Here is a 27,188-nt window from a genome sequence, read left to right as displayed (position 1 = left end):
CAGGTATACGGGGGCTTCTCACGCACATGGTGCATAAAAGCTAATTCATCCTGAACTCGACATCAAGGTGCTCATACTGCGACTGGGGAAAAAAAAAAATCACTGGGAAGAAACATTTTGCACCTCAAGAGGGAATATTGCGAGCCATGGCAACGCTGCCACTCGTATCCCTGTGAACTCTTGAGCAGTGCAAGCGGCTGGGAAACACCCACGAAGGGGCTCAGAGCCTCCACTCTGACAAAAACTGCCACCACTATAAAGACATCAGGATAATAAACAGCAGTAGATCAAATATAAATCCTAAGGGCATCCCAAAATTAGCTTCTACTGAGGAACAAACTCTTTTTCCTAAACAAGCAGGAATTTTTTTGGGGGGAAGGTGATGCGTATGTATTTCTTATTTAGTACACCTCTTCTTATATTATAATCTACACGCAATTTTGCTACCATCTAGCATTTCTAAGGATCTGTTATTAAATTCAGTGGTCTATCTCTTTATAACACACATTATCATCTGCGGCAACAATCTGGAGTCAAATCCATCATTGGGACACCTACATGGAGACGTCTCCATTTCTATGAGGTGCCTAAACTCCTTCTCCAGCAGAAAGCAAGAGCAAGGTGCAGTGTCATTAAAAACAGGAGTTGAGCACCATTCAAGACTCCCTAGAGTCTCCTGCTTGGCATCCAACCACCTCTCCAGAAGGAAATGGGCTTCCCATAGGTACGTGTAGTGTCTGCCAGTCCCTGTGGATGCCCTGGACACCCTTAAGCATCCTAAATGGTACTTAATGCAGGTGTTGGGCACCGTGGCACTGGTCACAGCACCTGCAGCGCGGTTTGGATTACCTCCAAACCTAGTGACTACCTGCTGGGCTTTGCCGGCTGCACCGGGTGTTTGGACACTGCGGGTGGGAGTGGAGAACTGGGTTTGGGACTCCCTATCTGGGGCTGAATTTCCCCCACGGGATCGATTTTGTCCCAGTCTCAGATTTATCTTACAGTTCTCCAAAATATGCCAGTTCTATCTCATGGACTTGATGCTACAGAGCCCACTTTTGGTTTTCAGTCTGACACACACAAATACCTGGTATTTTAGTTCACATGGTACAGGCAGTATTATTTGCTGCTAGGTTAAAACCCTACCTACAAACTGGCTTCTCCTACCCCCGTTATTGCTTAGTGAACACACTTCGTGATTCCTGGATTCTGGAGCAGGGTCCAGCTCCATTTGCTTTGATCACAGCGAAATACTCTGGGCTTCATTAATGCCTAACACAATTTTACAATTACACTGGACTGTCTGCTCATTCTACCCTCACTGAAGACAGAAGAAAGCATGGAAAAAAAAAAATTATCTGAACACGGATTGTATCTTAGCTTCTACTATTATTCAAACCCTTCCTTAGGATGCAAAAGGGATTTTGTTTATTCCTACATACGCCAAGTTGCATTTTAACTTATTCACCTAACTTTGTCAGAGGAACAGCAGTTTAGAAACGTGGCAGAAGTTTAGGACGCATCCAGTTCATTTTAGGTGGAAACTTTAATACTTTTCATAAATTTATAGAGGATTAATATAATATTTAAAGCTACACATAGTCTTGCTGACTAAAAGGAAAACCAAATAGACACACTTTACTTGCCTTCACATGTTAGTACTCCTGGGAGGTTCTGATTGACAAGAATAAAAAAGTATATTCATCAAAGCTGTGAAATTTTGAAATTTATTGACAAATATTTATTGCTGCATCCTTTTTTAAAGAAAACAATCTGTTTATGGCATCTAATGTATTAAAATTGGGAGCTTTATAGCTTCAGAATATATCTGCAATTCATCTCAAATTAAGTTTGTGTTGCAACTTCAAGAATTTGGATACGCATTAGGAGAATAAACTTTGGTGTCCTGTTTTTCAAAACAATTTCCGTAGAGAAAGAAAAGCTGAAAGACAAAAGAGAAAATGTGAAGAGGAATGATTTGAATGATGCACAATTTGAATTGCTGACAGTGCAGAACTCCTCTTTACGACAGACCCATTCCTATAACTAAACCCAGGACATATCTCCAGAAGCAATAAAAGAGATGTTCAGAACAAACAATGTCAAAATGTTACGAGTTCACAAAGTAAAAGTCCTAGCCTATAGTCATTTTTTAAGGGTATTTCAAGTGATTTTGCAACGGTTTCTTCCTCTTAACAGACCGTACAACTCAAAAAATGCAAACTAAGCGATAAAGATGAGAATTAGCAGAGGAAGTCAAACAGTAGGAAATCTTTTTTATGGAACAGCATTTCAAAATACTTCAAACAGTCACTTTTAACATTAAGAATTTGGCATCTTTGTGCCTAACAGCTGATGAAGTGGTGCAAGGAGCTGGGAAGAGAGCCAGTGCAGTACAATTGATGGGGAGCTTTTGCTTTGGTAACAGGTTACAGCCCTTTTGGATTTCACACAATAAAAGGAAGCCTATCCCAAGTTCCCATCCCTCCACCAGCTATTACGAACACAATCCACACTAATTAGAAACCAAAGGGCAGCAATTTCTACCCAACCCAAGATGGATGGCCAGGCAGCAGAAGTCCAACAGAGGTTCCTCAATCTTTGAAAGATATCCGGCACACTCAACCCAAGGGAGAAAAACTCAGAAGTGAACATGCGGTTACTAACAGAAAAGTCTGTATCTCCTTTTTTTCATAAAGAAAGCCTACATCTACATCCTCTTTTAGTCCTACTTGTGTCGCATCACTCTCCCTGACCTGGAGATAATTTCAAAGTTATTTACAGCTATTAACCAAAACCAACCTTCAACTGCAACTGGGAGCAGACAGGCAAGGACTGCAAGTCAAATGTCAGAGTAATGCGTATGCTGCAAAACACTTCTTTATTTAAGAAGCTGAACTGTGTTTTGCATTTTTGTCAGAATAGACCTGAATATATCAAGTAAAAGACACACCTGTAACTTAATCTTGATGTAACTGAAGTAGAAAGTACGTCAGCTGAGAAAGAAAGGCTGAGGGTCATGACTGGAAAAATGGAAAGATCTTCACAAGAAGATTCGCTCAACTGAAGATGCCAGCAGACAAACCTAAACATCGATTATTAACACATGAAAAGGATGAGAGACAAACAGCCACTTCTTGTACTTCCTTGTTGCTAGAGATTCACTTCCATCTAATTTAAGCCAAACCTCAAAATCTGAGTTCTTATCCATGCCCAATCCTTATCAGATACCAAGCCTGAAACTCAACTGACCAAACACAGAATCAGAGTTAGCCTGATTACAACTGAAAAAGAAAGGTGATATCTAATTCAGGAGGAGATCAATTGTGCCATGGAAAGGCTTGATTTTCCTCCATAGACTAACAGGAATTTATGGTAAATCAGGTCAAACATAATGGACTGTAGCTAGGCAAGACACACACTACCAGCAGACAACAAATGGTCTTCTAGTCAACTTCAGCCTTCAAAAAAAGAGAAGAAAAAAAAAGAGAGAAACAAAGCTTCCCTCTTATCAGTCCATGAAGAACCTCGCCTCCTTCCCTCCCCACGCACCCAACGGTAACACTGGAGTTTGTATGCTCCCCAAGAAATGCCCTCAGGACAGAAGATCTTGTGATCATCAAGATGACTCAAAATCCTACGAGCACGGCAGAAGAGCATTTTCTATGTTTCAACAGCATCAGATATCAAGGGCAAAAGTTACAGTGGAAAACTTCAGCGGTTTAAGCTGGGACTTGTTTTATCTGTACCTTGGCCCACTTCCATCTTCAGATTTAGTCCAAGTCTGACATATTGAGACAGACCAACATTATCTAGTTTGAGGAACATAGCCTTCAGCCACTAAATTGGCAAAACTGCATCGAGTTAATCTGCCTCATCATCAGCCAGGACAGCAATGCTGGCTGCTAACGCAGAGTCTGTGAAGCAGCACGGCATCTCCTTTCATCCGCCGCCTCCCATGCAGAGGGCTGCCTCGTCCTGCCCGAGCACAGCCCATCTAACCAAGCCTGGTTTCGCTCTGCCAGCGGAGTCCCACGTGCTTGGGAGGCCGCATGCTCAGCGTGGGTAAGGGCAGCAGCCGTGGTCACGCATGTGGTCTCTGTCCTCCTACGGAGAGACCGTATCAACTTCCCCACTCGATCCACGCAGCAAACCACTGCCAACAGGTAGAACAAACGTTTGATAGAAAGTACAGATAAAACAGCAGCTGCTTTGACAGGTCTGAATTAATACCTAAATTAACTACTGATAGGACAGCCTCTTTACAATACAGTAATTGAATGGTTAAATACTTCAATTCATAAATGCACACACATTTGATTTATTGGGCATACTGCCAACTGGAGAGGCATAACTGGTGGATATTGAAAAAAAAAGAGAGAAAGACCCCTAGGGTTATGTAAATCTGTCATGCATCTCTGGCAGAACTGCCTCCCAAGAATGCTCTACCGAATTTTTAATAGAAGTATTGTCTGAAAATACATGCCTTGTAAGCAAGCAAAATTGAATGGTATTCATCCATACTGTAAATGCATAATGGCATTCTTCTACTGTGAAGAAAGTGGCTTAGTTTTTTTTTAAAAAAGAACTATTTCAAAGATGCTAAATGTTCGAAATATTAGATTAATATAAGAGCAGTACACTCCAACAACATATTTTAAAGAAAACCTTTAATGGACTCCATTGCAATTCATGCTGGAACATCCTCAAGTGCTACAGCATTCCAGCAGAGATCGTGCTCACCAAGGGGTTATAGAAGGAAGATGCACTTAACTGCAGGTTACTATAAAAGCAGACTGGGAGAATTGTTTAAGCAGGGACTGGCATCGAGGCCGCATTCTCTCACCTCTCCTCTTTGGCACTGCTGTCATATTCATTATGACAAAGAGCACAGAGAGACACAATTCAGGCGCAGTGTGCCTTAAAACATTATGATTTATATTTTTACCAAGGGTGAGACTCCTAAGGTTACGCCTGCACTGCAGTCACTAGCGCAACTGCAGCTTTTCTAGAAATATTTAAAGCTAGCTTTAAAGTCCTTGGCTAAGAGTAGTTTTAAAGAAGTCCTTGGTTAACAGTTCCTAAATCAGGCGGGTGCATGGAGCTCTGCTGCACAACCTGCTTGAGAAACCAGACAAACGTTAATTCAGCCACTGCTGAGTTTTCAGTTGAAATGACGAAGCTAGACAGTTCAGACTGAATAGTATCATAAAGAGATCTGCTCAGTTAGTATAGAGAACCACCTTTGCACTTTAATGGAAAAAATAACAACAATATCCTCCTCTGATTAGCATCTCAATCCCCCCACGGTTGCAGGGGAGGAAGCTGGGCTCTGACCTCTGCACCAGCTCGCTAAAATTGTTTCCTTCCCAGCTTCAACTGCTTGCATGATAGGCTACCAGAAGCAACAAGGCTGGAGGGTATCACAGGTGCTTCTTCGCTGCACCTCAAGGAAAAGGTAAAATCACAGAAGCCCCACACTCCAGAAATAAATTCACCACGTGTCCCTGCTGACGCTCCCTCTTGCTAAGTCCATGTCCTTGCAGTGTTTTAAGCTCAATAAAAACTACTACTGAGCAAATAAATAGTGTCCTAGAATACGCTGCTACAGAAACATGCTCCCAAGCACCTTTCACTTACCAGGTACTATATAAAACTGAATTCTATTCTGAGACATAGGAAAGTCAAGCAGATGGCAGAGGCATGGGTTTTCAAACTGCTTTTCCCACACATTTTATGTACAAAATGATCATAGCAATTATTTTAAAACTGTGTGCAGGAACTATCTTAAGAGTCATGGAAGTAACTTGCCAAAATTCAGAAAAACAAATCCTCTCCCCCAGATAAAAGGAAATGTGCTCAGAGCACCCCCCGCTAGCTTTCTGCCATCTTTTTCACATAGAATTGTGAAACACAGTAGCTTGAGTCTTAGAAAGCTACTCTGAACTGCTGAGCTTGCTGTCACAAGCATGTCAAGATATTTTAATTGATTGCCTCCTGGCTGTCACAGTCCATGCATAGTGTGCTTTTACCACCTCCAATAAAAGGATTAGGAACCAACCAGCAGGTGACAAGCTCAAGTAGAAGTACTTAACCTTTTCCACAATGTGCAACTAAGCTGTGGAAATCCTTGCCGTAAGATGCCGTGGACATCTGAAGTCGGCATGTGTTTAAAAGTGAATTGTTCAAGCTCAGGGAAGAGAAATGCAAGAACAGTTACTAAATATGGAGAAACCACCTCCAGCTCAGGAAGTTTTCAAGTTGCAAATACTTGGAGACTGGGAGGCAGTGCCGAGGGAGTGTCACAAGGAACTTGCTCCATTTTGTGTCCTCTTCCTTAGATACCTTGCCCTTGGCCACTGTCAGAGACAGGACACCGAGTTTTGATCTGACCCACCATACCTGCTCTAATGCTGTTATATTATATATCTGCAGCAGATTGGTTCAAGAATGCTATTTATTCTATAAATGCAATTAAAAAAATTAAATATATTTTCTAATATAGATAGAAATTGGCATCACCCAAACAAAGAGACATTTCAATTAAACTGGACTGTTGTAGAAGCAAGCATTGTGCTAATCCAGTCTAAAAGATGCAGCCCATGTTATCGAGCTCCTTAGTACCTGGGTGAGCACATTCCTACACTGACTGTTCAACACAGGTGGTATCATACCATTTACTTCATAATCTACAGGACATTACACTTCAATTATTTACCAACACTGTTTTTAGGAAGCAAATGTTATTTTTTCTCCTTTTCTGAATGCGCCTCATCAGAAGTTACATCAATTTAGATCTGAAAAAGGTTAAGAAAAAAACATGAAAACAATATAAATACGTAACCTCCCTACTCACTTGATGGGCTGATGATGTTTGTTTAGATTGATGGTATCTATCTGGAAGAATATAAGCAGACGTTGGCTACGCTACCTCACCATGAAGAATTTAGCTAAGCTGTTCACATTAAAATTCAAGCCAACATAAAAATATTAAACCATGAGGCTGACATAAGGTTTCTAGTTTATAGTAAACAGAACTTGTGGACGACATTCCTTAAAATTTTAAAAGTTAATCCATTGAAAAGCTTTTAAAAAAATGAGAAGCCCCCTTGGCACAAGTTTTTGAGACGAATGCTCATGTACAATTGATGACCCCTGAGCATCTTTTGTTACAGTTCAGATAACGTAAGGAACGCTGATGCTGTTCTCACAGCTCTGCCTGGAAAACGATAGTCCCTCTGGACATCCAAACGGAGCAATGTCCTGCTTTAAAAGAAGCACCTTTTTTTGCCATCTTTCTTTGGTCGATGACTCAAACACGAAGAACGTGCCAGACGAAAAATAAAATCTCCCTGACTAACACGCTTTACCTCTAGCCTAAAGGTACAATTTCCAAGAGCAAGCGCCTTGCTGTCTAAGCCAGGAGTTTAAGCCTTTTTTGATTAGTTGACTCGTAAGCATTTTTCAGAAGGAGGTGGTATCTACACCATGCACGTGAGTTTACTGAAATGCGTTTCTTATACAGTCTCCTTGAAAGAAATCCAGAGAAATCTTATGGGTGCTAGGGCCACAGACGGAAAACCACAGGTGATTTTGATTCTTCACCTGATAGGAAATCCTAAAATAGTCACCAATTAGGGCAAATTATTTCTCCAAGGAGTCTTGTTTGCAAAGGCTGGAGATTGTTTTACAATGAGCAAGGAGCTGACATGCTAACTGTTTATGTTTGATTAGTTTGGGAGAGGTCTGGGCAAAAGACCGGCAGAGGAAAGGCTTCATCTCAGTAGCACAGCCGAAAGCCACCGACTTGCTGGAACGACCATAACAATATTTGCAGTCAGGCAGTTTCTTCCTCTTTCTTCTTCTTTTTTTTTTTAAAGAACATTTTGCATCTTAAACTATGTCTTACCAAAGTGAGTCATTACTGAGATACAATCTCCAAAACACGCTGAGTTAATGTGGCTGAGCTGGTGGCAGCAAAGACCTAAGTACAAATGTATTTTCCTGACAGAGCTTAAAAGAGATGCTGATTTTCAAAAATTAAGACTCATAACTGTTACAGAAGATTTATTGCATGTAAATACAGAGACATGTCCAGGGACAGATCAGCTATTCCTGCTCTCTTCAGCCGTCTGGGCCAGCAGATTGGCAGAACTTCAGATTTACCTCCAACCTTAGAGCTAACAGGCGCTACCGTCTCCTCAGATTACTGCCTATGCTTCTACTAAGAGGACTTTTGGCTACATTTTAGTGACTTAATGACTGTACAAAAAATCACCAGCAAGTACTACAGAAATGATAAACCCTGCCTGAATAACGTCTTCTGTAGCTATGGAAGAGTGATTAACATGCATTGCCTAATGAGACCCTCCATTGCGTTCCAGTCTACTTGGCCTTTTTCTGAATGAAGTCACCAAACCCAAACTAAGACCTTTGCATCAGAGTACGCCCAGCTCCTAAGAGACACATTCACAGCCTTTATTTGCACCCAGGTTAGCTCTGTACGACCAGAATTTAGACCACGCAACTGGTATTCCAACGTTTCTGGGAAACAAGAACCGACACCATAGACCTAGCTTCTCAAACAAGGCAAATTACTCATGTTGGATGGCTGGATGCTGCCTGTAAGTATTCATGAGGCACAGCTTAACCCAAAGGAGTGTCCCATACAAAACAGCAACAGCGCTGGATAGTCAAACTGCTTTTGCTTGTACTGCAAGTTTCTGTTGGATAAATAGGTCAAGTAACTACAGCTTTATCTAATACCTTTTGCATAAGTGACCTAAAGAGCAGGGGCATGGAGGGAGACCTTCCTTCCACCTCCATTCCCATTTCGCTTTTCTAAGCCATGTGTGAAAGACGGCTCCAGCATACCCTCCCTCGGTGCAGACTGTTCTCTTTCTACTTGTCCTCTGCTCAGGTGTAACAAGCCCCAAGCTCTGTCTCCCCTGAAGAACTACACCACCAGCTGCAGGCTCCTTCAGCCTTTAATTACGCTACAGTTGACCTTTTCAACCAACACACCTTTTCTTCTAACTACTTGTGAAGCACCAGTGTTGAAGCGAGACAACACATTTTAAATTGCTGGAATAAAAGTCCCTTATCTCACAGCAGGTTCTACCTGCATGATCCCTGATGTTACTGCCTCGTCCAATCTTTCCCCAGTAATGCAAAACTTAAACTATTAATGTAATTGAACAGAAGGAACAGAAGATGAAAAAAATTTCTGGAGTCTCCTGAAGCATTAATACAGCACAAACTAGTTGGAGTTCTTCTGGTTCAACACTTCCATTGTATTTGTCTAAATGTGGAGACTGCAAAATGTAAAAATATTAAATATGGTGGAGAAACAGAATAAAAAAACCTACAAGGAAGAAGACAAAAGGCTGTATCTGATTCTGGTTCAGATTCATTAGAGCTTATCTTCTGTATTTCAGAGGAAGCAGCTAACCAGTCAAAATGAACTGTTGACCAATGGACAACATGCACCTGAAGCGTTGTTTTAATGTGTTTCCTACCACTAGGGACTGGAAGTTTCCACTGCAGGATGCTAACAAAAAGTCCTGATTTAGAGTTTTCCGGCACTAGTGCTCTTGAGCGAAAACTGCTGCAACCAAGTTAAAATACGGGTGCTAGAACAGCTGCCGCGGCACCCAACGGGTGTTTCAATCAGCCTTTGGAGGAAACAGAACAAGCCAGCTCATAACGGGGAGAGCAATGTGATGCTTTAACTTTAAATTTTCATTTATAGTGTGTTGTTATCAGCTTATTACTACGCAAGGACAGTGACAACTTGTGAGCTTTAACAGCATGCTTCTACCTCATATACACTTCGTACTACATATAACGTTTGTGCGCAGCCACCTGAAGTCCAGCTTACAGAGTCAGCAGTATGGGTGCTTCCACATCAACAGTTGCCTTAATTTTCTAACTCTAAGGTAGTTATTGCAGTAAGGCAATGAGTGTTCAGCAGAATAATCAAATCCTGATGCCAATTTTCAGGGAGGGTCAAGGTTCACTCTGCCCGCTGAGCAGCCAGTGGGTATTTGCATGCAGGCAGCACAGCTGATTTCAAGACACAAAACATATTGTAGTAAAGCAACATTTCAAGTGTTCTTCCACACTGGATGAGATCCAACTGGTGTCAGGTAGAATATTTAGACAGCGTGTAGGCGCTCCATTTCATTAGAGGTCTAATCAAATCTCTAAATGCTAGAACAAATTATTATTTCCACACCTCTAATCAGCAACAAGGGTGCTTTACTGAGAAGAATGTCAATCAACTCAGAGGGAATATTTTTTATTTTTTTAGTTAATAGGGATAATTACATTAAAACAGATTTAAAACCATATGGCCAAAACCCCTCCAGATACATTTAGCCAATAATGTAACTATATTCCCTTCACCACATGCTAAAGCAGGAGATATTAAACATATTTACAAGCACATGCTATTAAATTAGGTTCAACGCCATTAAGATACTGTCTTATTAAATAGATTTTTACTGCACAATTCATGCACAGGAGAGAACATATGCTGGCTTTCAATTGTTTTGTTGGTATCAGCCAGGGCAAATCCAATGCAGTAATAAACAGCCCAGAGACAGATAAAAGATGATTTTGAGCAAGCAGCTCTGACCTGCTCTAAGAATTGCTTACACCAAGACAGCTAGTACTTCTTCACTATCACCAACATAACTCTGTTTTACTTAGGTGTGTGGAATTGCTCGCAAGCACAAATTCTTAATTCCCAAGTAACCTACAAGTCACATTTAATGTTCATTTTTGTGTGAAAACATTACGTGAGGAGTCATCCTTGCAACCATTCCTCCCTTCTAAGGAAGAATTTAATTGATCCTTTAAAGGATCAATTGACTTTAGAGGAATTTACAATTCTCTCTAGTTTCATTCCAAAACTAAGTTCAAATTTAATACACTTTAAAACAGATACACAATTATGCATTTTGATTCCGAAGTACAGCAATTGAGACATACTTGTTGTATTTACAAGTTTATTGCTCATTCTGAATAGATGAAAACCTGATTTTAAAGTCACCTTTTACTTTTCTTCCAAATGTCTTCTGCGCTTGAAGTGATAATAGAGACCTATGGCTCCACATAATTCTCAAGAATGCGATTTCTCCTGGCTTTCATAGGTGTTAACCTAACATATGTGTACATTGGAAGACTTAAACCACAACCCAAAAGGTGGTCCACACACTGACCACACAATACGGAGCAAGTCCATGAGGAACTTACTACTTGTGTGATGCAGGCTTATCCCTTCAGTTCCAGCCTACTCACAACACATGAAGCCAGGAATACTTCATATTCCTCTCCATTATTATTTTTTCCCACCTGATCCCCTGAGGAAGGGGACTGCAGGTAGCCTCACACTGTTACCAAGTTCACTAGGTTGGGTGCTGAGCTCAGAATCCACTAGGAATCCATTGCCAGTCTAACAAAACAAGATGCTTACCTTGGAAGAAATACGAGAGTCATTAACAAGAAAAAAAAATAGGTGTTTAATCAGGAGGTTGTCTCTGTTTATTTATCTTACTCTAATTCGGGGAACCAGGGACATTCAGGAAAGATTTAAGACGCCTTTCTAGATTAAGAGCACCGACTTCCATCTCTTACCCTGAGCACCATTACTTATACCCTGTTCAGCCCCTCCCTAACTTAAGCCCCCGATTGTCACAAGCACTATACCCTAGAAGAAAAAAGCCTGTGCTTCAAAACATCTTACTTTCAATTTAAATAAGATGCAAGAATGAAGATATTTGAATAAATCAATGGTTGATACGGTCTATACCAAGAACAAAATAGTTAGTTTCTCAGCGTCCTAAACACGCAATATTAACTATCATCTACACTGGTATTTTGCCCCAACTGATAGTTATCCAATGTCTGATATGCAAGAAGCATCCTATAATAAAAATTTGAAACTAGTGGTTAAGAGAGACATTTAAAATTAATACCCCTTGATGATAGCCTCCCCTATTATCAGTAACACTAGTTTGCCCAGGGTGGCATACTGAGAACCCCATAAAATTTCTTGAACTATCCCTAACGCATTCAATGGACTGACTGATAGATAAACAGTCTGAAAAAAATTGTTTGCAGAGAATATCCCCACCTCCCTGTAATGGAATTTCATAAGATATTTGAGTCATCTGCATTACGCTCCCTATAGCTTCTACTTAAAGCGCATAGACTACCAGGCTGGGTTGCAGAGACAACAATGGGAAGGACCTCTGCATACAAACAGGAACACCTGCAAAGAACAGAGAAATTAAAACAGCATAAATGATTTCCATACAGGTTTTTCCGAAGCTGATGATGTACAATTTCTCATTAACTGAGGTCTCCCTCCTGACAATTCGAATTTCTTTTCTATTGAAAACGCCCCTTTTCCCCCCAGTCTATCCTGACCCACTTAGACAAAAACCAAAATTCAGCCTGCCCAAGCAAACTATGCCTGTGATCCCTTCTTATTCTCCAGCCCTGGAAATGGAAATCTGATAATGAAATCTCCAGACCAACTCCCCTAGCTACACAAAGCCAAGGGACAATTATACCACTACCTTCTCTTGCTCAAATCTCCCTAGTCAGAAAAAAAGGTTCAAATAAAGAACCAAACGAGTATTAACAGCTCCCTTGCCGATGTGGGAGAGAGGAAAAACCAAGGATGCCTAATGAACCATATTATTTTTTTCAGATTTCAAAACACCGCCATTTAAAGAGATGTGAAATTTGAAGCACTAATTAAGTAATATGCATAAATTTAAAGCAAATGCTCACAGAGTCCACATCTCCAAACCACAGCCTGCGATTTGGCTAATGCAATGCACCACTCCTACCAGCAGCAGTACGTCTTAACAGAGGACAACCTCCACGCTTGGCTAACCCACTCCCAACACTAAACCTCAAAGTTTCTTTTGAAGAAAATCCTCCTCCCCACTTTCTTTCGTTTCTTGCCTCCACTCCCTCCCTGTAATTCAGGGAAGACTGTGTTTTTGCTTTTATTTTTTTAAATAAAAGTGACTATTTTAAATGAGCGTGGTTCCTACGAGGCCACCTCTTACAGCTTTTCATTGCGAAACAGCGCCCTTTTCACCACAGGTTCATTTCACTCATGCCACTCATTACAGGTCTAATGAAAATTTAATAGTTCTGCCTTCTCATTTTCAGCACATAAGACTAGAAAGGAAAATTTTTTACACTAGCTTTTAAGGCAAAGGTGGAAGAACCCAGGAACCCTCAAGACCAGCATACACGTGCAAAGACTAATAGCACTCTCCAATTCCAGGCAACGAAGCCAGTAATTACACAGGGGGGTGGGAGAACAATTATTTAAAAGGGTCAGACTCTGAAAAGAGACAAATTACTGCAAGACTCGCAAGGATGGGGAAGGAGAGAAACCACAGTCATCTCTGGATTTTCACTGCATTTATTTCACAGGAAAGAATCCTATTCTTTAAGTTGTTTTTTTTTTTAACCAAATCTTTCCAGAAAAAGTAAGAACAAATGATGAGGGTGAGGGGCCTGTTGCTGACAATCTTAACTGCCCTAAAAGGTTGGGTTTGTTGCTCTTCGTTTACAGTTTCACATTTTGGACCCGCAAGACCCATCTTCTACCCCCAGCTGTGCACGCAGGATTAGTGGAGGAGTGACCCGAGCTGGTTTCACCGTGGCAGTGCTCCAGGGGACTGGAAGACACAAACACTGAAGGCAGACACCATGTTTTACACAACAGAAAGTTGCTAAAATTAGAGCCGATAAAAACAGAGCTACATTTTCCTGCTAGAGTTTGCAAATTACTTTGAGAACTCCTTTAGAAAGAGGCACATCAGAGATTTAAAGCCATCTAGGCAACCGTAAATTAAGACAACTACAGCATGACTAGACTATTATTAAGAGTGGTCAAACTATGGAAGACATCATTTGATTTTACAAAACAAGATTCTCTGTGACAGTCAAGTTTGTTGATCAGGTTTCCAAAGTCAACTACATGATGCAACTCAACAACAAAGATGCTGCATCATGGAAAACCCGAGGTGTTTTCCAAGCAAACGCTTAGCAACATTCATTTGCTTGTGTGCAGAATAGATTGAAACAGGTTGACTTTCCTCAAAATAGTCGAGATGTCCTTGAAAGACCTCTTGATTTCTACAGAACAGGTAACAGCATCTCCATGCACCTTCATGACTCATGGTGACACATATTTTAGCTTACACAGGCTTATGAGACCTGACATTAGACTATTTTTGGTTCACTTTTGGGCTACTTTCTTACTCACCCACACGGAACAATAAAGTGAAAGAAAGTGTCTCTTCCTTTTTTTTTTGGATGTGACCTCAGCACCCTGAGTCTGGGCTAGTGCTATTGTAAGCACCACATCATTTAATGACGTTCACACATTTTTCTGTCTTAAAAGTACGTGGGTTTTTTGACAGCACCAGACCTAGAACAAATTCTTCCAGAACCTCGCACCTCTGGACACTTTAATTTTCTAGCCTAAATGTATTTACACCCATTTTACATCCATCTGCTCTTGAGCTAATTTCTCCTCACTGGCTTTTACCATCGGATGTATTTATAGACATGGATCATATCCCCTCTCAGCCTTTGTTTCTGCTGGATTAAAAAAGCAAAGTGTCTTAGCTTCCTTCTGCAAAATCAGTACTCCGTTTCTCCCAGCACCCAACCAGCTCACCCCTGCGCCTGTTTAATTAGGGTCCATCCTTCCCGGCTTCCCTCCTCCCCAGCGACACTGCCCTGCAGGATGACAGTAAGCTGCCGGTCCTCCTGCACACCGACATCCTTCTCCCTGCTCCTTCCAAGGAGCTGCTCTTATTAAAAATTATGAGTAACAAATAGCCAAGTTTCTAACTCTTCCATTGCATACCACTGAATTTCACCCCACCTCTAACTACGCCAGCGCTCAAGGTCTCCCAGCTTTCTATGAAATGTTCCGTTTTTTCCCTGGACCAACAACATTTACCACTTCTGCCGTGTGTACGACTTTTAGAAACAGTCACACTCACATCGCGATTCGGGACAGTGTTACACCAAATTAGTTTCAAAAGTGATCCTTTGAAAACCCACTGGCAGTCTCCTCTCAGCACAGTGACTTCTCCTTTCAGCATGGCCCACTACCATCCCCACTCCCCCCAGTTCCCAATCACTTCTCTATAACTAACAGGAACAGAAAAATAGGCAAAATGTGTCAGATCAAAGGTCCCTATTGCCCTGTAACATGTCACGGCCAGGGGGCAATAGCAGACATGTAACAGCCAGGAAAGCATACAGAAGCTATTCCGGAAAGTGTTGCTATTTTCTATTTACTGGTCTCGATTAATTTTTTCTGTCATGAATTTGCCCAAATACTTTTCAAACCCACTTAAACTTTTTGGTATTTAGAACATTTTGTGCTAGTAAATCCCAAAGTTTAATTTGAGCTGACTTGCTAGTGCAGCAAGGAGTTCAACCTTTGACATTACTTCAGATGTTTAATGAATGAAGTCTAGTTTTAGTCCATCTAAAGCTTTCAGAAGAGGACACTCTAGCAGATGTCTTATCAACAGAAGAGTACTGCATTAGTCTAGCGTGACCTACTTTTGGTGGTATCATGTCATACATATTTTTTTCATATACCTGTATGCTTTTCTGTCAAAATTTGCTTTAGTAACTTGTACAGTATTGAGACTCGTGCTAAAGGAGGAGACTGGCATGGGGGGGGATGAGGAGCACTGAAAATTATGTCCATCATATTGATGGCTATTTCCCTCTCGCAGGATCACCCTGATTGGGTAGGTCTATGAAAAACAGCAACAGATCCTGGATTTCATATACCTTTATCTGGGACTCCAGCACAGAGACTGGCTCAAGACAATAGGGTCAGCTAAGCCGGGTTCACTTCCACCTTGCCAACAGAGACAGATGCTTATAAACCGCACTCCCCCATCACCTATTTTGCCATTGCCGTTGTACCTCCTTCACTGAAATCTAACACAAAACAAATATTTAATCCTGGAACCACGTTTATACTCATTTTCTTTTCTACCCTACCGACTTGTATGTACATGTAAAAGTACCTTTTACTTCACATGCTTCGCAATTTGCAACTAAGCTTGAACAGTTGGCAAACTCTCCCTGTTCCTACATTTCCTGACATATCAGGATTTTTCCATCCCCTGAAGACTTTTTGCTTATTCCTAAAAGCCCTCCTGAAGCAGTTATTTGTCCAAAGAAATACTGAGCCCTTCCTATATATTCTCTTCTTGCTTGCTTGGGCTATTACTTTTGTTAAGGCAGGAGAATCCTGGGTTTCCATCAGGCTCCAGACCCCCTCCAGATTTACACCCTGGCGCTCGCCTGCCCAGGGACTCCCCCGCACGTTGGATTTTCAAACGTGAGAGCTGGAGGCTGTCCTGGTCACTGCAATGGCCACCTCTAGGAAAGGTTTGGCTACAGCACTCGTAGGCCATTTTAAGCACTTTTCCATACTGATATGCCACAGTTTTGTTACAAAGCCTGCCCATCAATCCCATGAACCGGAGCTACTCATCTCGTTTTGCTCATTCTTCCATTTATTTTAAGCTGAGTCAAAGCATTAGCCTTGGTTATCTGTTCAACAAGCTCACTCGCCAAATCCAAACCAGCATCACCTATTACTGGTTGTAATTTTTTTTTTCTAAATCAAATAATGATGCAGCTGTCATATCTATGACTGTCGAAGCCCTTCTGATTAGCAGCAATTGTTCTGCAAGTAGATCTGGTTATTTAAAGTGTCCCGTAACAATAAACCCAACTGGAAATTGTATCTTTTTAATACGAAAAACCTTCCTCATAGGCAAATTTAACCTGTGGATCCTTAGCAAGTTTCTAGCGCTACCCTAATAGAATTTTCCGTAATAAAACATAACTTTGATTAATTTGAAATTAGCCAAACCCTTAAAGCGCTGCATTTAGCTTCTCCTGTTTCCCTGGTGAAAGAGAAACTTACCTTCACCCATGAAAATCCAAAACCTGTTGGACTATTTCAAATTTCATTATAGACCACTGAGTAGAAAGCTTGCTTTGCCCCTTATAATTTTGACAACAGCACTACCTAAACTGCGAGCATTCAAGTGGCTTCAAATAAAGACTTAAGACTGAGGAGGGCAGAAGAGATTCAACATGTTTTAAGGCCAATCATTTTTCCAGTATATTATCACATGAGCATTAAAAAAAAAGAACACCACCATCAAAAGAACAGATGAGGCAGCACTTATCTGAAGATGATTACACTGAGACTCAGGTCAAATTTGCATCTCACTTCCACCAAGCTCCCCCCCTCCCCTCCCCCCGTTTTCTACTTGCATGCTTGCCAATGAAATGCAAAAGATTAAAATTTACAGTGATTTTTATTATACCAACTTTTAAATAATTACAGATGTAGTCAGAAGCTTTGTACTTCTATGTTTATTGTCCAGCCTAAAACACAGATGCAACCATGTCCTAGCACAACCACTGCAAGCACAAAACACCTATATTTCAAGAGAGTTTCACAGGCTGTCGCTCAGTTTCCTTTTTTCCCCCCAATTTTGCAAAGAAAGTAGTTGAAATGACCACAGAAAAGCAGGACAGTGCTGAGCTGCCTTTCTCAACAGCCCCAACCGGGTACCTATGTTTTACCATCATCCTCCCTAAATTACTTAAAAAAAATAATAAAAATAAAATAAAAAATAAATCTAATCTGGCAAGTTTCCTGTTACTAGAAAAGTAACATCTAGCCCTGTCCTCCCCCCCCTTGCTATTAAAGAGGTATACAAAAAAAGTCCTAGCCAGCAGGATGAGACTATGGCTTCAAAAAATTCAATAATTTAAATTTAATTTTAGATCTACAAGTGCTGCCAAGCACCACTTTATTTGTCAACAAAACATTTTGATTATTTGGCAGAACAAAGTAAGCTCCCTCCCTGCTTTCTCCACAGACATATTTGGCACCGGTTAATTTGTATGTCTTCAGACATATGTCAAGTCTGAAGCTGTTTCAGGCTTTAACCTCGCAGAACTTCTCTCTTTAAAGTACTTGTTTTTCTTAAAGCAGTAACAGCAGCAAGTTAAAGCCAAGAAGGGATTCGATCCTGCAACGAAATGGTTAAAAATCAGACTCTGCTGATGTGTGCTTCTCTGATCCATTACATTTCTCGCAAGCTGAGCTAAGAGCTGAGCACCAAGTATCAACTGTAATATGATCCAAGAGTTTATGGAAAAAATAACTGCACATACCAAGCATGCACATTTAATAAGATTTTGTTTCCATTAAAATATTCAAGAAACAGGATTTTTAAGATCTGCTTCTCTCTCTGACCGATTTTTAACGTTTCTCCTCCCCCCTCCCCTAAATACACACCTCCTTTCCAAAAACCAAACCCTTAAAAAAAAAAAAAAAGAAGAAAGAAAAAAGCAGTCCTACTGCAGGGAAGAGAGGCTTGAAAAACAACTTTGATTGGCACTTGGCCTGACCCACAGAGGAAGAAAAACAGTTTTTGGACAAAGAGCGCAAATATTTGAGCTCATTGACTTACAGGCTTTCTTAGCATTTGCAAGAACCAACCTGGTGCAAAATGTATCGGGAGAGACTGAATTAAAATAAAACCAAAAACGGCATCGCGTTCATCCTGGGCGCTCGGACTCGGCGCATTTGCACAGCTCAGCAATTTTAATTCATTTGCGCTGGACAAACAAAAAGCACCTCTACTAATGCTCCCCGTTAAGCAGATGTCGAGAGGAGGTGGTAAAGCGATTACACTCCTCCTGAAGCACAGAGGGTCCGCGCAAGGGAGCTGCTGATAACTGTAGGGATGGGGTTTAGCGGATTGGAGGGGGCAGGGGCTTTTTTGGTGCTTTTTTTATTTTTTTAAAGCTCTGATTTCAGATGCCCCCTCACAAAGGCTTGACGGAGATCGCGGTGATGAATTTTGCTGGTGAGATACGTGGATAAACTTTCCAAGCGCCGCTGGGCTCCAGGTCAATCCCCCACGCCATCAGGGAGGCCAGGCGACCCCAGACCCTCGGGGGCGGCGGTAGCCTCGGGCAAGGGCAAGTGACAACCGTCCCAAGGGGAGGGAGGCGATGGGGGTGCGGGACCTGGCACCCCTCTGCACCCCCAGCACACCCGGGGCCACATCCCCCTCGCCCTGCACCCCTCTGCTGCCCCCACACCCCGCACCCCCCAGGCACTTACCTCCTGGCAGGCCCCATCCACGCCCCTACACCGTCCCAGGTGCCCCACAGCGCCCACCCCACCGCCCCCGAGCTCCCCGCCGCCCCCCCCATCCCACCGCCTCAGCCCCCTGCCCCACTGCTGCCCTGTGGCCCTCACGCCACTGCCCGCCCTCCCCCAAGTCTCTGCCCCACCGCCCCGCTCCCCCAATCCCCCCACAAATCTCTACCTCACCGCCTCCCGCAGCCCCCTCAGCTCCCCCCGCCTCACAGCGGGGCCCCCCCGGTACCTGTCTCGGCACCTTCCGGCAATTGCCGCACACCCGGTACTGGCCGGCGGCGGAGGCAGCGGTGGCGCTGCCCACGGTGCCGGAGCCGAGCCGGTTCATGCTGGCGGGGAGCGCGGCGCTGGCCGGGCGGGGAAGGGGGGTGGCGGCAGGGTGGCTCCGCGCCGCTCAGCAGCCCGCGCCGCCGGCCGCCCCCATCCTCCAGCCGCGGCCCCAGCACCCCGCTCCGGGCCGCTGCCCCCTGCGCACACCCCTGCGCGCTCCGCCAATCCGCGCGGGCCGCCCCGCCCGCCGCCGCCGCGCCCCGCCAATCCCGGAGGTCGCCCGCCGCCGACCAATGGGCAGAGCTTTCTCCGGCTCCCATCTCCAGGCAGCCTCCGAGCGGGGGCGGGCGAAGGGGCGTGGTCACTGCCGCGGAGGGGCGGGACCGGCCGCGTCTCTGGGCAGCGTTGGGGAGAGAGGCGGGGCCGGCGCTTCGGCGCGTGCCTTCCCCTGGCCAATAGGGTGGCTCAACGGGCGCTATGCAAACGAGCCGCGGGAAGCCCCGCCCCCAGAGCGGGAGGCCGCGGCCGGGCGGGGGCTGTGAGGGAGCGGTGGGCAGGGGCGGGGGGCGGCCGGGCCGCGGGGGCCTCGGCTTCCCGCAGCCGCCCCGGCCGGTTCCGCCCCCGGCTCTACTCGGGGGCGCTCCCCTTCAGGCTGGTCCCCGAGGGGCCCAAGCTTGGGGGCGCGGAGCAGGGCAAGGCGAGGGGTCACCGGTGTGATGAGGTCCGGGCCTCAGCCTCCCACCCCGCCTGGCTGCCGGCCTCGGGGCCAGGCCCGGGCCCAGGCTGTCCTCCCGGGGTACCCCCTCCCCAAAGCCGCGGCTCCGTTAATTGGGGTGAGGGTGCTCGCTGCCGCCGACCGAAGGCGTCGGAGGCGGGGGGCTGTCCGTGTGGAGGGCGAACTGCTTCCTGCAAAAGCGCCCGCTCTGAGGCGGCAGCTTGCGCATGTAGGGACAAGACCGCTCTGCTGCCAGGCAGAATAGGATTAGATATTTGCTTTAGGGGAAGTTGGGAACGTTCGGAGCGAGCATGCGAGCGTGTGTGTATTTGCCTCGGGTCGCCGGGATTGTTAGAAATGATGAGTCAGGTTTTCTAGGCTCCATGCTAATGCACGGCGATGGAGTGTATAATTAGGACAGAAACAAATCTATAATCTGCAGCCTAGGATAGCTGGGGTATAAACCTCTTTGTTACATCATGGCATCACTGCAGTTTCCTTGTTTGTGTGCTCTTTAGCTTTAGATTTTAAATATGCATATGTGGGCTTTAACCTGAGTAGTCCCACTGACATGAATAAAAGTTTATTAAATGTCGAGCCTTATATAATTCCTATCTTGAAAGATGATGGTATAGAACGATTTGATTTTGTTATGGAAACAGAATGCTATAACCTTATGAAATTTCTAAGATTCGGGGTGTTACACAGTTTTCAAGGTTTCTCTGGCAAAACAATTGTAAATCAGCTGCTTGAGAACTGTGATCTGCTTTGCCTGGGAATACTTTCTATTTTTGTAAAATGAAGCATTGTGTAATTTAGTCAACTAGCTGACTAAAAAGGGCACAATGCAATTTGTAATTTACATCTCTTAAAGGAGACTAATTGAACCTAGATCTGGCTGTCTTTGAGAACTACTGAAAACTTTCTCAGATCAGACTTTACCATTGTTAAGTAAAATGGCATCCACAGCAATGTCCTCCTCCATCCTTCCTCTTCCGTCCGTTTCCAAAGGGATCTTTTCCTTAGGCAGAGCTGCCTTCAGCAAACGGGCACCCTGTAGACTCCGCTATTGCCAGTCAAGTCAATGTGGAATGCATCCAAATGTTACAGTCACAGGCAGCCATACGAAATGCTTGGAGAGAAATAAATGGAAGAGAGTTTTTTTTTCCAAGCAGTATAGTAGAAATGACATCCCAACGTGAAAAAACAGTTTGCCAGAGTGCAGGTATTTGCTGTGCCCTGTCTGCATCCCACATACTACAGCATGGTGCTATTACACCAGTGTAGTGACAAAGTGACAAAGGAAAGCCAAACTTCTTAGTTCCATTGTCTAATCTGAATGTAATGCTAAAATGTAAGCAAGCAACGTGAATGATGTAAATGGCTTCTCATTTATTCCTGAGCTCCATGATAATGATATCTGAAGTGAGAAGTTTTAAAGCAAGCAGAAGAGGTTCAGAGTTATTGTAGCCACAAGCAATGGAGAGTTGACTCTTCAGCTGAAGTAAAATCACTTTGAGTCATTTGCTGTCAAAGTACCTGGTTCAAAACTCAAACTCATTGGCAAGAAGGGTAGCAGGCAAGTTTGAAACACAGGTAAGAGAATGATTTCGATTGAGTTCCTCTTGATATTTAAGATTGGAACATTGGCAAATATTCAGATTTCAATAATAGCATCCATTCATTTATTTTATTTCCACAGTGGCAAGTAGACATGACTGGACATCCTCAGAAATGTAGCTGAGTCCCATTCCTCTCCACTGAAATTATTCCTACCTTGAGTGACAACTTCAGACCTTTAGCAAAGCCCGTTAAAAACAGGAAAATTTTCCATTAGCTAAGTGTGAAAGTTAGGCTGACTTGTACGGCAGTTTAAAATTTGAGAAATTTGATATCTAGTCTCTGTTCTGCCACAAACTTCTTGTGAAAGGGGGCGGGACATGTACGCCCAGATGCTTGAAGTATTTGGTTGACTAACCCTCTCTTAAACATAAGCACTTAAGTACCTTTGTGGCTCCCAGTCTTGCCTTTCAGTACTTTACTATCTGAGAAATGTCAAGAGAAGCATAAACTTTGAAAGTGTTTCATTGTTTTTGGAAACAATACAGCAAATGGAAGTTGCCTAAGATCGTTTCCTGCACCCAACAAAAATTCTCTTCGGTGTCTTTCTGGCATTCATTTTTAACTCTGCATTTTCTTTTTATAAAGAGTTTTAATGCCTAATAGAGAGCAGAAGTGTACCTAGCAGGGCCAGATGCAGTGCTTATCCAGTATCAGTATTAGATAATTAGTGCGTAGACTAGACAATATCAGAATTTTCAACACACCTGAGCTCTGTCTAGATGCAGTGTTTGCAAATGAACTGTTGGGATCCCTGTGGCACTGACCCTGTAAAACACCATGTATGCGCTCAGCTTACGCCATCTGCGGAGTCCTGCTGCCTGCAAAGACTTGTGCATGTGTGCCTGATTTTAAGCTCTTGGCTTGTTCCATTTCGAGTTAAACATGTGCATAAGTTCTGCAGAGTAAAGGCCTCTCTTTGTACAAGCTGGCTTCTTGGTGAACATATCCACATTCTTGAAAGTTCTCCTTGTAAACTTACTTCTCAAAATAAATATTGCAAAAAATATTCAGGGTTCCCTTCACAATTGTCTGGCGGTTTTCATGATCCAACTGTACCTCACCTGCCATCCACTGCTGTGGGTTTCATTCAGTTTTTGCCCAGTTACTGAGTCGTAAAGGAAAGCAGAATCCTGAAATTAAGAGGTAATTGAGTTACAAGCACCCTGGCATGTTGACCTGCCTGGAAATTGTAAGGCGGCAGTCAATTCTGTAAACACAACCACTCCTCTCTGCTGAGGTCACCTGAAGAGGCTGCGAGTTATTGCCGTGTATGGGAAAGGTGGAGATTTTTTTCTTAATAATACAGAGCATACCGACTTGAGACCATCGCATCCTTTCAGAGAGATTACTGACCTGCTGATACAGAGTTGCACAAGTGGTTCTGGTTTAAACAGATTTTTGCCATCAATGATCGTGGCTTTTGCAAAGTTTAAAAAACAAACACTATGATGAAACAACAAGGCAGGAACAAACTTCCAAAGGAATCAGGGATTTCTCTGCCTCCTGAAATCATCAGATGCATTTTTGGCAGACACATTGCAGCCAGGCGTGGACTGCTGCCCTCACCGTAGAATTGGATGAGATGTGACAGCCTTTGCTAGGTCAAAGTTCTCATAATGCCTTACGCAGCCTTCAAGCTAACATGGTTCAAACGGATCGGCTAAGAGACATAGCACATCCAAACATCAAACTGCTTTCATCCCCCGGAGTGAGCACTTACACCACAGTTTAGCAGTGTGATACCAGCTTTGAACTCCTGCTGGGGCTGCGATATTTCTGCCTGGAATTTCCTGAAGAGAAGATTGAGAGCTGGACACAGTGCATCTCCACTGCCTTCCAGAAAGCATCACACCCAACATCCGCTGTACAACCAACCTGTGAGAGAGCACAGAGCAATAAGCTCTTGCAATAAGAAGGTGCTCTGTAGATCAACTGTACAGTATTGACCATGCTGTGTGTCCCGGAAAAGTCAGCCTAACTGCAGTGTGCTGTGCAGGTGCTACAGGTGTGCTCAGTCAGTCCACACGACGCTTCCCCAAGATGTGCGCCTACTGTATGAGCGTGCAGTGCTTTTGTTGTTCATACATTAATGCAACAGCTTGTTGCTTCCTGAAAGGGTTGGATTGACAAGATCAGTGCTGTAAAATTGAACTCGTTATGCAGTGAATATGTTTGTGATTCATAGACCTCCAGCAGCTTGGAGAGAGAGGAAGGGAGGGGGCATCTGCCATGCAATAGCTGTGACTGGATTGCTGCAAGACTAGAAATTCCACATGAAATTAAAAGATCCTCAAGTTTTTCTCAGCAGCCGGAAAAGAGGGCATGCCTGAGCACCCAACTCTGGAGCCTTGCCCACTCTCCCCGTATGACTGCTGCAACAAAATGCTATGCGCGTGGTTAGGCGAGGTGATTGACACATGTCACATGCCTTACATTTCATGAGTCTATGAATCATTCAGTAAAGCCATACCGAGTATGGATACATAGGAAATTAGATGTGGTTTCTCAAGGCCAAAAATCCAGCCCATTGCCGTTATGTCAAATGAGTGATAGTCCTGCCTTCATTATCATATTATTTGTTGCATCGTTTTAATATCACTTGCACAGGATTTATATTACGTTGTCAGGGGAAGGAAGGGCAGCAGATAAACTTTGTGCTGTTACGCACTCTCTGACACTACAAAATGACTTCCCATCCTAATTTGCAAAGTGAGTGTTCAGATAATTACGCGAGACAGCGAAATGTGATAGTTTGTGGAATTCTTCCTTGAGGGTGGGGGTACATGCCTTTTCATTTGCAGCATTTAAACCCTGACTAGATAAGCACTTGAAATTATGTTTATCATAAGAAACAATTACAGCCTGGCCCAGGAGAGCTGAGCTCGCTGACCTAATAGGCCTTTTTAATATCTAATTTCTTTGACAGTTAAATAACTCTAAAAAGCATTAAATCATTACCCAACCAAGAAACCTCTTCTCCTCTCTCTCTTCATGTTCTTCTGTGGTTTGCATGATAATTCGCTAAATACATTTCAACATGTTGTTTACTTCAGTTCAGCCTTCTGAGACCGCGCTGGCCAATGCTGCGGAGCCTGTAAATAGGGCTCATCTGGAAAAAATAGGTTATGCTTCAAGTTAACTTTGGAAGTATTTTGGCCTGTGCAATTTTTGGGAGTGATACAGCGGGGAAATGCATTAATTGAAAAAAAATCTGAAAGGCAGGACAAAGGTAGCCTGGTCTTACTCCCTGCAAAAGGAGAATGACAAGCAATCCCTTGCAATGTATTCATGTTAATATTGAAGATGGTCCTACTGAGCATATTTAACAACAGCAGCAGGGCTATCTTTGGTGACAGAAACACCTCTCCCCTCCAGGACTGGAGGTGGAGTTCATGGGGCGGACACGGATGCCTGGGGTCGTACATGCGGAGCAGGGACAAGTCTGGGTCTCAGCACCGCTGCGCAACCGCAACGTGAGGCACCAGCCGCAGCACTGGGAAGGATGCGCCCGAAGTTTCATCCTTCTCCTAAACATGGGTGCCTGCATCAAAGCTGCAGTTATGACATCTCTGTGAGATGTAGGTGCTCACCAGGGCCTTGGGCATGGGTCCAGGTGGTAAGGTTTCCTTGAGAAGACAGAGAAGTGCTGCTGGCTGTTGGCTAGGAAGTGGGAGCTCCTGTCTCGGCTCCGAGCTACATCGCACGTCGCTAGAGAGTACAGCCTAACCATGACACTGTAGGTCAGGCTAGGTAAAAAACCTTGAGTCCTCCTTTTGCAGCCAGAATACCATGAGGCTAAGAGTTCAAAAGCCAAGGAGCCAAAAGAGGGCAAGCAGAAGGCAGCTGGCTCAGATACCTGCTGGTTGGGGAAGTGAACTGGAACCCGGGGTTTTGCTGCCTGTTTCCTTCCACTGCTTTGGCTCAGTTCTGTGCCTGGCCAGTGCAAAGCCCGCAAATGTCAATGTCTTTGGCTGAAAAACCCTAAAATTTCTCAAGCAGCAGAACTTGTTTGTTCGTATTTTGCAAATGAAACACACGGTACGGCATGATGCCACATTAAGGATGGAGCTGATCAGTAAAATTAGCTTCCTGTATTCGCTGGCAATGTTATGACTTTCATTATTTTCAAATACAAAATACAAATACAAAAATCAAATACAAAACTCAGCATTTTTGGGATATGGCACATAATTTAGGTCCATTTCCCCTTGAAGCCCCCGAGATATAAACATAAGTATGTTGGAAGATCAGGCTGAATTATGGCAGAGTTTTATTCTTTGTTTCTAGACAAAGAACTGAGGTGCTGAAAGATTTGCATCTGTTACGGACCTGGTTTATTTTGATTTAAAAGTGGTTTTATCCTGTTTCATTATTTTTCTGATGGTTGCACCCTGAAAAAACAGTGTCAGTGCAAGCAGGATCTTCTCAGAAGGTACCACACTTAAAAGCAATTAGGCGTGTGAGTGAAGGCAGTTAGCACATCTTCCCTAGCAAAATAGGCTCAGTGCTGAAGGCTTGTTTGCATGGCATGTTTCTTCTTTTATCGATCGCCATCCAGATGCTGGGGACATCCTTGGACAGGAGAAGTCCCAAATTTTGAGATTCAGCCTTAAAGAAAGACGCCTGCAGGGGAGCCGTCTGACTGAATCAGCAGCGCAGCGTGCCTGCACGGAGCCACGCAACCCGCTAACCTTGGCACTTCTGCCTCCCTCCCTCCTGCGCGGCGAGGCGATGCCCACTGTGATATACCGAAACACAGCAAGCAGGACAGGCCCAGCCATCTGGTGCTGCAGAGCAAGAGAAAAGGAGCAGCAGCTTCCCTGGACCAACATCCATCAACTCCTTTCTGTTCCCGTCTCCTCTAGCCTGCCTGTTTGTCTGCCGCTGGATGGAAATGCGTGACTCCTGCATGTAGATTTTCCTTTGAAGATTCTCTGACCTATTTCAGCCCAGCTTTGCAGTAGGCACAAGCTCTATTTATAATGTCAGGAGAGGGGAAAGGGAGGGTCAATCTGGAAGGGGAAAAAAAGGGTGTAAGCAATTCACCTTGCTGTGCTGGTGAAGCCCTGGCAGTCACAGCTTCAGCGCTGGAGCCACTGAGCTGGAAATGGCAGAAACCGACTCCTGTTTGGGCAAAGAAATGAATAATAACAGAGGTCATTGCATCTTGTTCTGCTAACTGCCAGATCCGTCTGGTATAACTGAACTTCAGGCGCATAGAGCTGACTATTTACTATCGCCACTGAAGCATTTATATTGATGAAGATTCAGGAGAATGCTGGACAGCCTAAGCAGAGAAATGAC

At 43.7% G+C, this 27,188-nt stretch overlaps 1 protein-coding gene across 2 annotated transcripts in view; it reads right to left on the bottom strand.

Annotated features, from left to right (window-relative positions):
* The window catches only part of SESN3 (sestrin 3), a 45,872-nt gene extending 26,161 nt beyond the window's left edge, over positions 1–19,711 (bottom strand). For both annotated transcript variants that reach the window (XM_075140114.1, XM_075140115.1), the window contains exon 1: positions 19,506–19,711. In XM_075140114.1, the coding sequence (XP_074996215.1) occupies positions 19,506–19,604 (99 nt within the window). In that variant the 5' untranslated portion in view covers positions 19,605–19,711. The remainder of the gene's footprint in view (positions 1–19,505) is intronic.
* Positions 19,712–27,188: the final 7,477 nt, after the last annotated feature.

The sequence above is a fragment of the Calonectris borealis genome, chromosome 1 (assembly GCF_964195595.1).
Source record: "Calonectris borealis chromosome 1, bCalBor7.hap1.2, whole genome shotgun sequence".
Classification (NCBI taxonomy): domain Eukaryota; kingdom Metazoa; phylum Chordata; class Aves; order Procellariiformes; family Procellariidae; genus Calonectris; species Calonectris borealis.
This window is presented reverse-complemented; position numbering and strand designations above follow the sequence as displayed.